At 37.5% G+C, this 15,332-nt stretch overlaps 1 protein-coding gene across 2 annotated transcripts in view; it reads right to left on the bottom strand.

Moving 5' to 3' along the window:
• Positions 1 to 992: 992 nt before the first annotated feature.
• SPMAP2L (sperm microtubule associated protein 2 like) overlaps positions 993 to 15,332 on the bottom strand; it is a 57,687-nt gene continuing 43,347 nt past the window's right edge. The window contains exons 6-9 of one of the 2 annotated variants that reach the window (XM_045881800.2): positions 12,067 to 12,181; positions 5,632 to 5,763; positions 3,105 to 3,280; positions 993 to 1,835 (exon numbers count right to left, since the gene is read on the bottom strand). In XM_045881800.2, the coding sequence (XP_045737756.1) occupies positions 1,721 to 1,835; positions 3,105 to 3,280; positions 5,632 to 5,763; positions 12,067 to 12,181 (538 nt within the window). In that variant the 3' untranslated portion in view covers positions 993 to 1,720. The remainder of the gene's footprint in view (positions 1,836 to 3,104; positions 3,281 to 5,631; positions 5,764 to 12,066; positions 12,182 to 15,332) is intronic. The other variant, XM_064584541.1, reaches the window with a different exon arrangement.

Below are 15,332 nucleotides of genomic sequence, written 5' to 3'. Positions count from 1 at the left end.
ATCACATACCTGGCATAAATGATCCATGGGGGAGACTAAGCCAGGTCTGCCTGATTCCAAAATGCAAGTTCAAAACTACTATATAATACTGCCTCTCCATAACACTAGTTATTTCCTTAACACAAAGCAATGGAGATGAACTCATCCATCTGTAAAATTGGTTTTCAGATAAGTTCATTTTCATGTAAATCTAGATATGTCATAAAACTTAGTTTCATTTGTAAAATACTGATCCATGGAGAGAATAAAACAAATTTTTTTTTACTTTTTAATTGTTATGTTAATCACCATACATTATATCATTAGTTTTTGATGTAGTGTTCCACGATTCATTGTTTGTGCATAACACCCAGTGCTCCATGCAGAACGTGCCCTCTTTAATACCCATCACCAGGCTAACCCATCCTCCCACCCCCCTCCCCTCTAGAACTGAGGGTAGACCCTCAGTTTGTTTTTCAGAGTCCATCATCTCTCATGGTTCATCTCCCCCTCTGATTTCTCCCCCTTCATTCTCCCCTTCCTGCTATCTTCTTTTTTTTTTCTTAACATATATTGCATTATTTGTTTCAGAGGTACAGATCTGTGATTCAACAGTCTTGCACAATTCACAGTGCTCACCATAGCACATACCCTCCCCAATGTCTATCACCCAGCCACCCCATCCCTCCCACCCCCCACCACTCCAGCAACCCTCAGTTTGTTTCCTGAGATTAAGAATTCCTCATATCAGTGAGGTCATATGATACATGTCTTTCTCTGATTGACTTACTTTGCTCAGCATAACACCCTCCAGTTCCATCCACGTCATTGCAAATGGCAAGATCTCATTCCTTTTGATGGCTGCATAATATTCCTGTGTGTGTGTGTGTGTGTGTGTGTGTGTGTGTGTGTGTGTACACCACATCTTCTTTATCCATTCATCTGTCGATGGACATCTTGGCTCTTTCCACAGTTTGGCTATTGTGGACATTGCTGCTATAAACATTGGGGTGCACGTACCCCTTCAGATCCCTACATTTGTATCTTTGGGGTAAATAGAAAACAATTAAATAAAAAAAAAAAAACTCTGGGCAGGTGTAATTTGACAGAGAATTATAATGCTTACCAAATACCTTGCTTTCTCTGTCATTCCTGATAAATGACGCAGCCTGAGTGAAGGAACAGAGATTGGGGCAGGGGTGATTATTTAAGGTAACCTGTTCCCTAAACTTCATCTACAGATTATGAAACGCATTTCAAGTTATCCCAAAAGGTTTCGCCATTTCAGTGTTACTTCTCCATTAAGGAGGGGAGGTTGGAAAAGCAACACAAAGAATTATTTCAATTCCCAGGACTTATTAGAGCAGGGAATGAGCAGAGTCTGGGGAATATGGATTTCTCCAGGAAAAGAAAAACAAACCCAGCAAACATAAGGAAGTGTTTCTTCAGGTCAGTCAGAGCAATGAGATGGCCAAGATACTTGTGAGGAGATATAGTAAGGATAAGGCAGGCTCTCTGTTTCTCTTTTATTGCGTGCTCGAGTCTCCAAATCTGCTAAAGACATGACTACAGGTAACAGCAGGAATTGCTATTCGATGGTCACAGTGGTATTCCCTGGAGGTCTCTATGGTTTTCGGGGGGATGTGGGAATATAAGGTGATGGGACCAGAGTAGGGAACTAAGTCACCTAATATGTTTTCTAGACACATAACTAGAGTCTGACTGACGTGGCTTTCTGTATTTAACGCACAAGAGGTTCTGCCAACTCGTGGATCCTTGGAGAACACTGTGTTTTCAAAGCAGCTGGCTTGACTTTAAAGACATCTGGATCATAATATATAATGTGCACGGGAGACCTGAAATGGGGGAAAAAGAATGTGACCTGAAAAAAAATGAACAGAAAATGGAACTAACATTTCTCGACCATCCACTATGTGTGTTAGGCTCTATGATATTATTCTGTTTTGATTTTTCATAAGTGCCCCATGAAACAGGTGTCATGACCCCCATTGTATAGAGAAGGACATGAAGGCTCAGGGAAGTTATAAAAATGACCTGTGGTCAAATCCAGATTCATGTATCTATCAGATTCCAAAGCCTTGGCTCTTTCCACAGAAAGTTAATTCTGGAAAGTTTTCAATAATTGGGCAATGTTAAAACAAGCCCAGTAGTCCTCTGGTGGACTTAAATAAAATTTTTGAAGTTCCCACACTTAGCACCTTACCGCCAAATAATAACTTTGCCACTGGGGTAGACCCTGAGTACTTGATCTTATTTTTCCCTTTCCTTTGTCAATGAACAAAGAATGAGCTTCGTTTCATTGCTGTTGAACTTTCTTTCTTTCTTTTTTTTTTTTTTTACTTTATTTCTTTTAAAGGCAAAACACATTATAAAAATTTAAAAATATTATTTAAGAATGAACATATTCCCTGTTCCCTGAGCTGAAGACTTCTGTGACTTTTTCAGCTTCTCCTAGGTTTTCCTGATGATGCTTAAAAGGGGAATCAGGCATTATCTCATGAAGGAAACAATATGAACTGAGGTTCAGGCAAGTTAAGAAATCTTCTAAAAAGTAAACAGGAATTAGAGTCCATTTCTTCTTTGTTGAATGTATTATTTATTTCAAGTAGGTCATACATGTACATGATGCAAAAACATGAAAAAACACAAAAGCCCTATTTAATAAAAAATAAATCTTCCTCCCATCCAAGTTCCCTCGGGCCCCCCAAAAGTAAGCATTGTTACTAGCTTCTTGCATACTCTTCTGAGATTATAGGCACCTGCAAGCAAATATATGGCACGTACCCATTTTCTTAGAGTATTCTTAGCATTGTGTGCTCTGTTATGTACTTGTTTCACTTAACAATATGTTAGATAAATAATCCCATATCCACCCTTACAGAGTTGTTTCCTATATCTAAGTTTCACTAGTCCACTAACCCTTTAACTGCTGCCTTCTATTTATGGTAAGACCATAGATTTGTCACAATTAATGTAACAAGTGAGATGTTTTTGAAAATTTCTTGTATTTCTACGATTACTTTCATTGGTCTTATTAGGTTAATTTTTCCCTCTCCCTAGCACCCCCAGCTTTCCTGTCCCATCTTAGCAATAAATTGACATACCTTGTATTTGGATTAGCTAGTTCTTGAATTCTGGGAGATATTTTGCAATGGATAGCAGCATAAGATACTGGCCAGTGGGCATCACGGTCAGGTAGATAATCTTGATGAAGAGGCCTGGCCTTAGCTAGAGCTATTATTCGAGGGCTAGGTTTGTATAGCAAGGCAGCACGGGATATCTATAGTGGATCAAAAAGATACAAAAATATATCCCAATTTTCACATCTCCCTCTCTTTACAGTGATGGCCCTAATTGAATAACCATCCAGGATTCTCTCCTGGATTACTGCAGCAGATTCCTCACTAGTCTCCCTGCTTCCATTTTTGCTCTGTACGATCTAGCCTTCACATACCAGTTACTGAGGAAGAGAATGAGCATTTAATGAGTGCATTCCATGAGCCAGACAGTGTTCTAAGTAGGGCACCTACATTATTCCCATTTAATCATCATAATGACCCTATGAGGTATGTACTTTCTGAAGCCCAAGTCAGATTATGTCCCTCTCAGGCTTTAAAACCTTCTAGTGGTTTCCCATTTTGCTATGAATAATATTTAGACCCCCTACTGTGGCCTAGAAGGCCCTACATGATCTGATTGCTATCCCATTGCTCTGACCTCATCTGCCTCCCCTCCCCACCTTGATCACGATGATCCTTGCCACACAAAGCCCCTCTGATCCAGCTCTTTCCACCTTGGGACTTTTGCACCTGCTAGTTCCTCTGCTTGAAAGCTTCTTTCCTCAACTTTGTCATGGCTGCCTCTTCATCATTCAAGTCTCTAGAGTCAAACATCACGTTCTCAAGGACATCTTCCTTCACCATCCAAGATACATCAACCTTTCTGATAACCCTCCTCTACAGTACACTTATTCAATCTTCTTTATAGCATTTACCAACACCTCATTTTGCTCACTTATCTCTTTGTCGGTATGTTTATTGTCTGCTTCTCCCCACTAGAACATAAACTTCTTGAAAGAAATACATGTTTGCCAAAAGCTAGAGTAAGTGCATAACTGGTGCAGAATATATATTGATTGATCAACTGCTTCTGGTCTTTGAAAATCACACCTGCCAGGTTGCTTTTCTATTATGTTGCTTTATTGGTAAAATTGGAAGGATGACATACAGCTCCTATTCTCTCTCTCTTAAATGCTCACTCAAAAGAATCACGATGGATAACAAACACCCCTCTGTAGCCCTGAAAGTACTATTTTGCACTGGTATGGACTTGTTTGGGGTTCTAAGAGTATGATTATCTGCAGTGGTATCACTTTTTAAAAAGATCTTTTATAAACTCCCAAACAAACCTAGCAACTAAAGAAAAATAACTGTAACCCCCATTTTATATACCAAAAAACTGAAAATAAAGTGATCTGTCCAAGGGTCACAAGGCAAGTCACTTTAGCAAACTTAAGATGCTTTCTTGAGGGGTTTTGAATCCCAGGCTAGTTTTATTTCCTAACTGAATTCCATATCATATCCTCAGTTCTTAGAGGGTAAAATTTATCCAACCTCTTTGGCAACATGATCATTAGATATTTACTGAAAACTCAATTGTATTGGGCACCAAGTTGTCACTACAATGAATAGAGTGGAGTTTCAAGGAGGAAGAGGGAGAGAAGCCACTGAATGTGCGAGGCTCTATGCTGAGTACCAATGCCTTCTCTATTATTTCAAATCACAACAGACCTCCCAGTGGGAACTGTTAACTTTATAATCTCTTTGCTCACCTTGTTCCACCCAACTTCAAGGTCATCCCCACTTTAATACTCTGGCACATGTTCTTCCCCTTACTAGAATATTCTTTTCTCAGACCTTCACCTAGCTGACTCCTTTTTTTTTTTTTTAAGATTTTATTTATTTATTTGAGACAGAGAGAATGAGAGAGAGAGCACATGAGAGGGGGGAGGGTCAGAGGAAGAAGCAGGCTCCCTGCCAAGTAGGGAGCCCAATGTGGGACTCGATCCAGGGACTCCAGGATCATGACCTGAGCCGAAGGCAGGCGCTTAACCAGCTGAGCCACCCAGGCGCCCTAGCTGACTCCTTGTCACTCAGGTTTCACACCAGATATCCCATCCTTAGAGAGCCTTTCCCTGACTACCATATACAAAGTAGCTTATTCCCCACCCTCACCCATAGTCAGTCATTTCCTATTTTATTTTCTTCATCGCCTTCGGCCCTTATTTTTTGTCTCTCTCCATCTTGTTCACTGGGAATGGTGGCTGGCACACAGTAGGCATTCAAATACTTGAATGAATAAATAAGGCTCAGGAACACTGTCACAACATCACAGAGCTAGTGGTGAGGCTGGAATTTGAACCCAGCTCTTACTGATTCCAAAGCCCATGCTCTTTGCCCTCTATCCCCAGTCTCTCTACATATCTTGCAGCTAGGTCTTCCTTCATGCCACAGACCACTCTTTCAAGATTATCTTTCCCAATGACCTTGGCCTACGCACTATAGTAGCAAAACAGCACCCCAGGAACAACCAAAAAGTGAGGTGAAGGATGCCAAGGCAGTGGTGGCTTACAGGACGGATGGGCAGTTCACTTCGTTCTCTTTCAAAGCACAGACCCTCTATCTTGATCCTTGGATGGGCAAGGTCTACAGTTCTTGGAGTGGCAACAGCAGTCAGGGCAGGAACTGAAATCTCGGTTTCAATCTAGGGGAGAAAAACAAAATAGGGTCTGTAAGTGTCAAATAATAAATACCATCTCCATCAAGGTTACAAAGAACTGTCTGACCTCTGGACCAGAATTCTCAGCAAATCCAGCAGAAAGGATGAGAGTCTTGCAGTAACCCATGATCATAGCTGAAAGGATCAATTTCAGTCTTTCTAAAATTAGGTTGTATGAAATCCAACCCAGCTTTTCAGGAACTTACTGTTAAACTAAAGATGGGGAGGAAATGGCAACATTACATATTGACTAAGAGATAAATGGTAATGCTGATTTGTGGAATGAAAAACTCAGCCAAGAGGGAAGGCTCAGGCCTACTACATGAGAACACAGTCTAAGGGGGGGGAGCTCTGCTTTATTCTTAACTGCTCTTGCCCTTTGGAAACTGGGACTCACGTTATCACAAATCCCCATACTTAAAGTGAATTCAAGTGGTTTTCTTCTAACTGGGACAGGTAAGAAAAAGAAACCAAAGCCAAGAGGAAGAAAGGCAGAATCACATTCTCCATAGACAATGCTGTTAGTCCCCCAAGTCATTTCTCACTATCTGAATTGTGGAAATGTGTTCAATTTACATGGTCTTCTATTTCAATTACTAGTATTCAAACTCAAAACTTACCACAAGACTTTGAGAGGGAATATAATCGATAACTGGAAATAAAATAAGGTTTTAACTGTGGGCAGAAAAATAATATAGAAGGTATGTTGCAAATCCCTTTTTGTGTTAAGACAATGATGATACTGACAGTGTTTTACATGTACTAATTCATTTATTCCTCACCTAGGGTATCATTTTTATTTGCATTTCACTCATGGAGAAACTAAGGTACTATATGAAGTTCAGAAATTTACTTAAGTTTTTATAGTGAATAGGTTGCACAGCTGGGATTCAAACCTAAGATCCTCTCTGTTTGCACAATTCCATGATAAGAGAATCTTTCTTGGATTTTCCCACTCTTCTTCTGATATCTCTCAATACTTTATTTATTCTCTTTTATGAGTATCAAATAATCTTAATTATTTACCTATAGGTCTATGGTTTCTTCTAAATTGAAATTTACTTTTAAGGAACGGTTTTATTATTCTTGTTGTATCCTGTATTATATAATTGATTAAGAAATACTTGTTTAATGAATTGAGTAAATGAACGATTTATTTCCTTTTTTGATTATAAGCCTTAATTGAAAAGAGCGGTTGTCTTATATTTCTTTGATTTTCCCAGAGTCTGATAGGAGACAAAGCTTTATTTATTGGAAATGATTAATTAGTACTTCATGGAATTGTACAGACACTAAGCGCAGATTGCTTCAATAGTAAATTCTATCAAATATTTAAGAGGAAGAAATAATATAAATCTTATATAAACCTACAAAGAATAATAAATACAACTAATCTATGGTGATAGGAATCTGGAAGTGGTTGACTCTAGGGCAGGGGTAGAGTGGAATTGACTAGAAACAGGAGGAAAATTTTGGGGATAATGTTTTGTATATTGATTGAGGTGGTTATTGAATGGATATATACATTTGTTAAAAGCTCATTAAACTATACACTTAAGATCTATGCATTTTATATAAATTATAACTCCAGAATTTGAAAATATAAGCTGGGAAAAATAGATAGACATATGATGAAGAATACCTCTAATATGTAAAGAACTGTTATGAATCAATAAAAAATATACAGACCAGTAAAAAATAAATAAAGCCATGAATAGACAAGTTTACAAAAGAAAACTACACAGGTAAATAAATGTTGGGAACTATTAAATTTATTAGTAATCAGAAAAATGAAAGCATTTTTATTAATGAGATAGCATTTTTAAAATTAACATTTTGTAAAATAAATAATATCTAATGTTGGTAAGAGTGCAGTGTAAAAGTCAGCCCAAATAATGCAAGTGAATATGTAAATCAAAATCACTTTTGTTGGAACACATTTTGGGATAATATATGAATCACCTCAAAAATGTTCATACACTTAATCTGGTAACTTTACTTCTCAAATTTTTGTTCTCAGAAAATAATCAGATTGAGAATGATTGGGGAGGAACATGTTGGTAAAATGACCTTATAAATTAGGACAGTAAGTTAGATAAAGCCATGTGAGATATGCAGAGTACAGGTGGTCAATACTCAAAGGTATCTGCTAAATATAAAATAGGAGTCTTCAAAGTCAAAATCTCTTGAGTCAACAATTTAAAAAATCTACACAGGTTGATTAGTCTGAATAGGAGCTTCGGACATCTATAAGCAGAGAGAATGATGGATATGAACTAAGTGAGTTATGAAACCAATGCTTTTTAAGTTTTGTAGTCTCTGACAAAGTTACCATAAAAAGAGACTCAGTATGACATTCACAGAGGTAAAACACCTTCTACAGGGGAGCCTGGGTAGCTCAGTCAGTTAAGCGTCTGCCTTCGGCTCAGGTCATGATCCTGGGGTCCTGGGATCAAGCCCCACGTCGGGCTCCCTGCTCAGCCGGGAGCCTGCTTCTCCCTCCCTCTTCCTCATGCTCTCTCTCTCTCTCTGTCTCTCAAGTAAATAAATAAAATTAAAAAAAAAAAAAGACCTCTACAGTTCATCCAAAGTCTCTGGTGACAAGTAACCTAAGGTACCTGTAACAGTAACTTGGCTTCCTTTGTGGGAATGTGTATTTTAAAACTGGGAAGATTCAGCATTAACTGTAAAAAAGTTAAGAGAATCAAAATCATAGAATTAATACTTTGTGTTAAGAATAAGTATGTGCAATGGAGCACCTGGGTGGCTCAGTTGGTCAAGCGTCTGACTCTTGATTTTGGCTCAGGTCATGAGCTTGGGCTTGTGAGATGGAGCTCTGTGTCGAGCTCTGCATTCTGTGGGAAATCTGCTTGAGATTTTAACTCTCTCCCTCTCCCTCTGCCCCTTCCCCCTGCTCTCTCTCTCCCCCCCTCAAATAAATAAATAAATCTTTAAAAAAAAAAGAATAAGTAGTGCAACAATTGATGAAATTTGGACATGGACCATGGAGTATTTATCAATTAAAATTCCTGATTTTGATAATAATTCTGTGGTTACATAAGATGATGATCTTGTTCTTAAGAAATACACACTGAAGTATTTAGGAAAATGGGTGTATGATGTCTGTACCTCTCAAAAATGATTCAGGAAAAAAATTAAATACACACACACACACACACACACACACACACACACCCTACATGGAGGAGAGAGAATGAAAAAACAAATGGAACAAAATGTTACTTCTTGCATTTTTTTGAGTAACTTAGAAATTATTAAAATAAAAAATATGTGTATATTATTAAAGTTAAAAGCATGTGCATGAGGGCTCCTGGCCAGCTCAGTCAGTGGAGCATGTGACTCTTGATCTTGGGGTCATGAGTCTGAGCCCCACATTGGGTGTAGAGTTTACTAAAAACAAAACAAAACAGGGGCACCTGGGTGGCTCAGATGGTTAAGCGTCTGCCTTCGGCTCAGGTCATGATCCCAGGGTCCTGGGATCGAGCCCCGCATCGGGCTCCCTGCTCAGCAGGGGGCCTGCTTCTCCCCCTGCTCATATTCTCTATCTCTGTGTCTCGAATGAATAAATAAAAAAAAACTTTAAAACAAAACAAAATAAAAGCATGTCCATGTTTAAGAGAATTTGGTCTATTAGAGTGATCACCCTACAACTGCAACTTAAAATGTATAATTGAGTATTTGACTTAGAATTATAACATTAAGTTGAAATCTTAAGTTTATGTCATTCTGATAACATTGAAACTTTAAGTTCACCATATTTATAAATTTGATATATTTGATTTTTAAATAGTATTTAATATTTGAAATTTTGTTTGTTAATGTAGATGGTTGAAGTAAAATGCTTAAAAAAGAAATCAAATTAAAATATTAACAAAAATAATTTAAATTATTTGAAGGTATTTGATAACATTTAGAAACCAAATCAAACATTATTCAGAACTCTTCAAAGTCATTGTTAAAGACTGCTAGAATTATAAACAGTGTAATAAAACTTGCAAGCTAAACGTAAAAGCCTAAGAAAGAGATTTTTAATTTAAAGTTTTAAAAATGGACTATTAATTATTTAAATCAAGAGCATACCTCTGAACAGTCTTTTCTGTATACAAAACCATGCTCAAGGATACCAAGGTTTTTTTCTTGAGTGGCTATAAATTCTTTGCCACTTCTCATTGACAGGTGGGGTTTGTGTCCCTGCCCCCTTGAATCCGGTGACTTGGAACTGTATCAATCAACAGAGTATGACTGCAGAGTATGACTGTGACATTATGTGACTTCCAAGGCCAAATCATAAAAAAACATGCAGCTGGACATGGTTGTTTTGGAATGCTCACCCTTGAAACACTCCATTTTAGAATATTCCTTCTCAGAATATAGTCGCTATGCAGAGAAAAGTCTCAGGCCCCATGAAAGTGCTCCTGTGAATATTCCCAACTGAGTCTAGCCTTTAAGTCACATCAGCCTGGGCACCACATACATCTGTTGCTATGGACAGACTGTTTATGTCCCCCTCAAATTCATACGTTGAAGTCCTAATCCTCAATGTGATAATAGTAGGAGGTGAGGCCTTTGGGAGGTAATTAGGTTTAGATGAGGTCATGAGGGTAGGACCCTCATAGTGGGATTGGTGTCCTTATGAGAGATAAGAACTCTTTCTCTGTGCACACACAAAGAAGAAGCCATGTGGAGCACACAGCAAGATGGTGGTTGGCTGCAAACCAGGAATAGGATCTTCATCAAGAAGAGAATCTGATGGCACCTTGATCTTGGATTTCTTGGTCTCCAAAACTGTGAGAAATAAATGTCTTTCAAGCCACCCAGTCTTTGGTATTTTGTTATAGGAGCCCTAGGTGACTACGGTAGGTGTGTAGGAACTTTCAGCCCCCTACCATTTCAGACAACCAAGCCATTAGAGATATCCCAGCTGAGAGATTTCTAACTCACAAAATCCTTCAGCGTAATAAAATGCTTGTTGTTTTACACCACTAAGTTTGGTAGGAAGCAACAGATAACCAAATCACAACTTTAAGAACTGGTTCTCTGTATTGATTCTAGATTACCTGGAATTTGTTTTCTGAGCTGATTGGATTTAAAGGTATTAATGATCCTTTTGCCAGTAGTTAAAAAAAAAAAAAATACTGGTAGTCCATAGCATGCATTGGCAAAATAAAAAGCAAGACTTTGGGTGACCAAGCAGCTGCTGCCAGAAATTATTTTAGTGAAATAAACAAGTATAATGGGATTAGTTGGTTGTTTCTTTTTATTTAAGATTTTATTTATTTATTTATTTATTTATTTATTTATTTATTTATTTATTTGTCAGAGAAAGAGAGAGAGCACAAGCAGGGGGAGCGGCAGGTAGATGGAGAAGCAGGCTCTCCACTGAGCAGGGAGCCCGATGTGGGACTTGATCCCAGGACCCTGGGATCATGACCTGAACTGAAGGCAGATGCTTAGCCAACCGAGCAAACCCAGGCTTCCCTAGTTGGTTGTCTCTAAGTGCACTAGGGAAAGTGAGTTAAGAAATGACTGGCTCGGGCCTCTAAGTTCCCACCTTAATGTCTGGGTAAGGGACCAGAAAGTTTCTGTAACTTCCCTAAAAGAAACCTTTATATTCTATGGTCATAGGGCTGAAAATTCTGAAAACCAAGCTCACAATCGAATTCTGTGAGTGGGTTAATTACAGTGCAAACTGAATTATCAAATTTGTATGGTCTCCCATGTTAAAGTTAGAGCAATGATTGGGAAGGAATAGGACCTTGGAAATTGGGATAGGGATATATGGGCAGATTCCAACAAAGGTGGGGACTTTAAGCCCCTAAGTACTGCTGAACCTTCCTTACCAATACAATCAGCCATACTTCCCCTGCGTGAAGGGGTTAGAGTTCCCTTGCCTGAAGAACCTGTAATAGTTTCCCCTGAGGTAGATACCTTCCAGGTAGCTGCTGAACTATCCCTACTATCTGTCACTGCTTCTAGATTTATAACCAGACCCAAGTTCCAACTGCCAAAACAGCTTTCCATGGACTTCTCTATCAGCTTCCATAATTGCTTACGGTCTAATTCTGCATTGTTGTTCTGCTTCTCTGATCAAATCCTAGGTGACACAGTAGGCATAGAGGAGGTAGGCAGAAAAGTTCATATGATGAGAGGGGAAAATAAACAGGGAGAAAAGTAAAATATACCTAGAAATAAGAGGAGAGCATGTTACAGTTATAAACGTGTTGTTAACAAAATCAATCAGCAACTGTTTCTTTCAGATGGACTTACCTTTTTTGGAGGAACGTAGTTTGGATTTATGGCTTTGGCTATTGAGAGTTGTAATATCCGGGCAGAAGGATAAGCGATTTGAAGAGAATCTCTTGTTAAGTAATCATTGTAAGGCCTATATGCAAATGGAACATGAAATATTATAATCATTGGAGGAAAAATAATTGCATTTTTTCATTGCTGTACTCAACCTCTGATCAATGATGTGTAATTTTTCCTACTTCAGAAACTTCTTTTCCCATAATCATTAGTGGTTTTTTCTACCAGATTGGTATTTCCTAAAGTTTTTTTTACTATGATCCACAGTAAGAAGTTATATTGTGATACAGTATATGTAAATCTGTGTGTCTGTGCGTGCATGTATCTGAAACAAAATTATTATGAAACAACGCTTGCCCTGAGCAAGGTATTCTGATTTTTAAAATTTCATTTGATTTTATTAAAAAAAAAACTGGAATCAATTTCATGATCCACTGATGGGTTGAGACTTGCAGTTTAAACTTTACTTCCTACCAAAACCTCATATTAAATTCCTGAGATAAAAAAATTCCAGTCACTACCAAGGACCCCTCTGTGATAGCCAGTCTCCTCTGCAGTGCAGTTTGAGATGGTGCTGCTCATAACTCCCAGCAACTTGGCCAATTTTCATAGGCTGTTCCCCACATATTCCTTTCCTGGTACAAAAACCTATCAACCACAAACCTACAAACCTAATATGAAAAAAGTTTTTCACAAATAAATATATGATTACCCTCTAGGGGTAGTCTGTTAGTTTTTAAAACTGATACACAATTAACATACCATAGAGTTTACCTTTTTAAAGTGTACAATTCAGGGGTTTCTAGCATATTCATTCACAAAGTTATGTAACTACTGTCACTATCTAAATTCAGAATGTTTTCATCATCCCAAAGAGAAACCCCATACTGATTAACAGTCCCTCTCCATTACTTCATTCCCCAACCCTGTGCCCCCAGAACCACTATCTATTTTCTATTTCTATGGATTTGCCTATTTTGGAAATTTCAAATAAATGGAATCATACAAATATGTAGCCTTTTGTAATTGGCTTCCTTCACTTAGCATATTTTCAAGATTCATGTAGCAGTACATCATTCTTTTTTATGGCTGAATAATATTCCATTAAATGATTTACCACATTTTGTTTAACCATTCATCCATGATAAATATTCGAGTTGTTTCCACTTTCTGGCAATTATGAAACGCTGCTATGAATATTCATGTACAAGTTTTTGTGTGAGCATAAACTTTTAGTTCTCTTGGGTACATGCCTAGAAATAGAATGCTGATCATATAACTGTATTCTTAACATTTTGAGGAGCTAGAAAGTGGTTTTCCAATTAAGCTGCACCATTTTGCATTCTAACCAGCAATGTAGGAGGGTTTCAGTTTCTCCACATCCTCACTAATACATATTATTTTCTATTAATTATTATTATTGCCATTCTAGAAGGTTTAAAGTAGTATCTTGTCATTTTAATGTGTATTTCGAAGACGACTAATGATATTTGGCATCTTCGTATGTGTTTCCTGTTCATCTGTATGTCTTCTTTGGAGAAATGTCTATTCAAATAATTTGCCCATTTTCTAAATTGTGTTGACTTTTTTGTATAGTTCTAAAAATTATATATATATATACTCTGAATACTAGTCCCTTATCAGATATATGATTTTCAAATATTTTCTCCCAATTTGTGGGTTATCTTTTTACTTTCTTGATAGTGTCCTTTGATGCACAAAAGTTTTTACTTTTGATGAAATCCAATTTATTTTTTGTCATGTGTTTTTGTTGTCATATCTAAGAAACCATTGCCTAAGTCACAGAGATTGATGTCTGTGTTTTTCTAAGGGTTTTTATAATTTTATCTCTTATATTTATAGGTCTGTGATCCATTTTATTTTTTTTAAGATTTTAAAATTTTTTATCTTATTATTATTATTTTTTAAGTAGGCTCCATGCCCACCTGAGATCAAGACCTGAGCTGAGATCAAGAGTCTGACACTGAACTGACTGAGCTACCCAGGCACCCATAAGATTTTTTTATTTTTCAGTAATCTCCACACTCAATGCAGCACTCAAACTCACAACCCCGAGATAAAGAGTCACATGCTCTTCTGACGGAGCCAGCCTGTGATCCATTTTAAATGAATTTTTCTGTCTGATGTGAAGTAGGGGTTCAATTTCATTTGGATGTCCAATTATCCCAGCACTATTTGTTTAAAAGACTATTTTTCCCCAATTAAATTGTCTTGGTGGGGCTCCTGGGTGGCTCAGTCATTAAGCATCTGCCTTCAGCTCAGGTCATGATCCCAGGGTCCTGGGATCGAGACCCGCATCAGGCTCCCTGCTCAGCGGGAAGCCTGCTTCTCCCCTCTCCCACTCCCCCTGCTTGTGTTCCTTCTCTCACTGTCTCTCTCTGTCAAATAAATAAATAAAATCTTTTAAAAAATTAAATAAATAAATAAATAAATAAATAAATAAATAAATAAATAAATAAATAAATAAATAAATAGTCTTGGCATTCTTGTCAAAAATAAATTGACCATAAATATAAGGATTAACTTCTGGACTCTCAGTTCGGTGCCATAGATTTATATGTCTATTGTTATGCCAGTATCATGCTGTCTTGATTACTGTAGCTTTTAAATAAGTTTTCAGGGGCACCTGGGTGGCTCAGTTGGTTGAGCGTCTGCCTTCGGCTTAGGTCATGATCCCAGGGTCTTGGGGCAGCACCCCACATTGGGCTCCCTGCTCAGTGGGGAGTCTGCTTCTCTCTCTCCCTCTGCCCCCCCACTCATGCTCTCTCTCTCTCTCTCTAATAAATAAATAAAAAATTTTTAAAAATAAATAGGTACGTTTTCAATATGTTTTTCTCAAGATTGTTTCTCGCTATGCTAGGTCCCTTGCTTTTCTATATGAATTTTAGAATTGCCTCGTCAATTTATACCAAAAATTGCAGCTGGTTATCAATAGGGATTGCACTGAATATGTAGATCAATCTGGAGAGTTACCATCATAACAAAATTAACACTTCCAATCCATGAACAGGAAATGTCTTTCCATTTATTTAAGTCTTCGATTTCTTTTAACAATGTTTGTAGTCTTCAGTGTTCATGCCTTGAACTTCTTTTGTTAAGTATTTTGTTCTTTTATTATTTTTAATTTTAGTAAAATACATATAAAATTTACTACCTTAGCCATTCTTTTTTTAAGATTTATTTATTTATTTGAGAGAGAGCACAAG

This window comes from Mirounga angustirostris, unplaced genomic scaffold, assembly GCF_029215605.1.
Source record: "Mirounga angustirostris isolate CCGP_5_RB_7025 unplaced genomic scaffold, mMirAng1.0.hap1 SCAF_2, whole genome shotgun sequence".
In the NCBI taxonomy this organism is placed as follows: Eukaryota; Metazoa; Chordata; class Mammalia; order Carnivora; family Phocidae; genus Mirounga; species Mirounga angustirostris.
This window is presented reverse-complemented; position numbering and strand designations above follow the sequence as displayed.